At 45.2% G+C, this 1,826-nt stretch overlaps 1 protein-coding gene across 1 annotated transcript; it reads left to right on the forward strand.

Annotated features, from left to right (window-relative positions):
- The first annotated feature begins 65 nt into the window (after nt 1–65).
- On the forward strand, nt 66–1,336 carry LOC145941207 (uncharacterized). Its single transcript, XM_083047168.1, has 2 exons — nt 66–204; nt 945–1,336. Exons 1-2 carry the CDS (start codon nt 156–158, stop codon nt 1,334–1,336), a joined length of 441 nt encoding a protein of 146 aa, XP_082903294.1. The 5' UTR covers nt 66–155.
- The last annotated feature ends 490 nt before the right edge of the window (nt 1,337–1,826 follow it).

Here is a 1,826-nt window from a genome sequence, read left to right on the forward strand (position 1 = left end):
CGATGATAGAAGAAGGTCTCGTCCCCTTTCCTGTGCCGCGTCGCGTCGTTCTGCGACGCCCTGCGGCGCGTCGCGGCCGATGAGACTTTGCGTGAAGACCTCGTGCGCGTTTTGCGCCGCACTACGTCGAGCTATACCTCTTCTACCCTCTCCTTATGTCTCTCTCTTCTGCTCCTGCACACGACCGAGTCCAGCTGAAAACAGGTCACGCTCTTATAAATCTTATACGTTACTTCGTTTTTCTCCTGTTTATATGTAACCTCTTCTTCCCCTCCAATGTGATTTAATTCTATCTGTTTGAAAATTTCAAGATATAAAAAAAGTCAATAAAATAATGAGATAGGCGGTTAAATATGAATAACATTTATTTTTTAAGTTAATTTCAAGTAATAGAATCTTACTTTGAGACTATACATTTCTCTGTAATAATTTTAAGTTGAAAAATTATGATAAATGATAATCTTTCTCGACATTTTCTCTAAACAGAAATCTATTTTAAATCGACCAAAATATCAGTCAGTAAAAAAATAAGATGATAAAGAGATATTCACGTCTTTGGAGGGGAAAAAGAAGGACAAAAGTTGCATAAAATATGTAGAAAGTGCGCATACAAAGTGAATAGATTAAATATGTATAACCTATAATCTTTCGTACATTAGGGTAATGTAAAAAAATATTTAAAATGATAAAAAATGTATATATATTCTATTTCTGTCAGTCACATATGTTTTTACGCATCAGTACATTACATTTTAATCTATATTTATTCGAGATGCATTTTTTGCCTTTTTCTACGCTTAAAATGAAATTAATTTATAACAGAATATAAAAAGTGCCATTATAAAACGATTATAGATCTATTTGTAAATTCGTCTATAGAATGATCAAGAAATTGAATTATAAATCGTTTCTTTGATTTAACAAAGTTTTTGTTTTAACGGCAGGTATTCGCGCAATGGATTTAAATCCCATTTTCCGCTTCGGCTCCAAAATCGCAAAGCGGAAACGTGATGAAGAGTCATTGATACGATCGCACCGATCAGCTGAGCGGCCGGCCGGCCGGCTGACACGACACGACACAACCGGTAACAATCGGAGACAAAGACGGCTTACTTCAGCATCGCGGACGAGTGGGGACGACAGCGGCTACAGGATTGGTCCGTGTCGCCCGGCGCGACTGGAGAGGGCGACAGACCCTTCGCGATGGGGAGCAGTGCGCCTCGCCGAATCCACCCGTCGTGCGATATCGCGCTGGCTGAATACTGCCGAATACTATAAACTCGGCTTTACTCTCACAGCCTTACTTGTCCGCGCTTCGAGGGCAACACCCGTGTGACGCGTGCGTGAGTTTTTCTTCCGTTTCTAATCCTGTCATCCGATTTCATCTATCGGATCTATCCTATTCGACGGCGACGACGCGCGAAGAGTAGTCGACAGGTTTTCCGGGACGAGTCATCCGGACGACGTCTCTCCCGCGAGTCGACGAAAGGAGGCCATAGCGAGGTAGAGAGCAGAGAGACGCGACGCGAAACGGAACACGACGCGGTGGTGAGCGGTCAGGGCAGCAAGGACGTCGGATGTGCCCCACTGAGGTACCGCGACGGCGAGCAACGACAGCGGCAGCAGGTGGGAGTAGCACCGCTCCTCGTACTTGGCTTTTATGAGTGCGTAGGGAGCGTCGCGCAACATTCCGCGCACAAGCAACGTTGCGTGCCAGGGGGATCCCGTGAGAAGCCTTAATCAGCCAACTCCAGGCTCGATCGGTGAGTCATCGTCAGTTGTCAAACGCATCCACGGATCCACGCCATCGTGTCCCGGAGCCGAGG

The sequence above is a fragment of the Prenolepis imparis genome, unplaced genomic scaffold, assembly GCF_030444845.1.
Source record: "Prenolepis imparis isolate NDT839.2.m4 unplaced genomic scaffold, iyPreImpa1.0 SCAF_9, whole genome shotgun sequence".
Classification (NCBI taxonomy): Eukaryota; Metazoa; Arthropoda; class Insecta; order Hymenoptera; family Formicidae; genus Prenolepis; species Prenolepis imparis.

What these genes read in the sequence shown, in the direction of transcription:
- LOC145941207 (XM_083047168.1), top strand. Translation starts at nt 156, where the DNA reads ATGTCTCTCTCTTCTGCTCCTGCACACGACCGAGTCCAGCTGAAAACA. An exon ending in CCGAGTCCAGCTGAAAACAG is followed by an intron (nt 205 to 944) that starts GTCACGCTCTTA and finishes TTTTAACGGCAG; the next exon opens with GTATTCGCGCAATGGATTTA.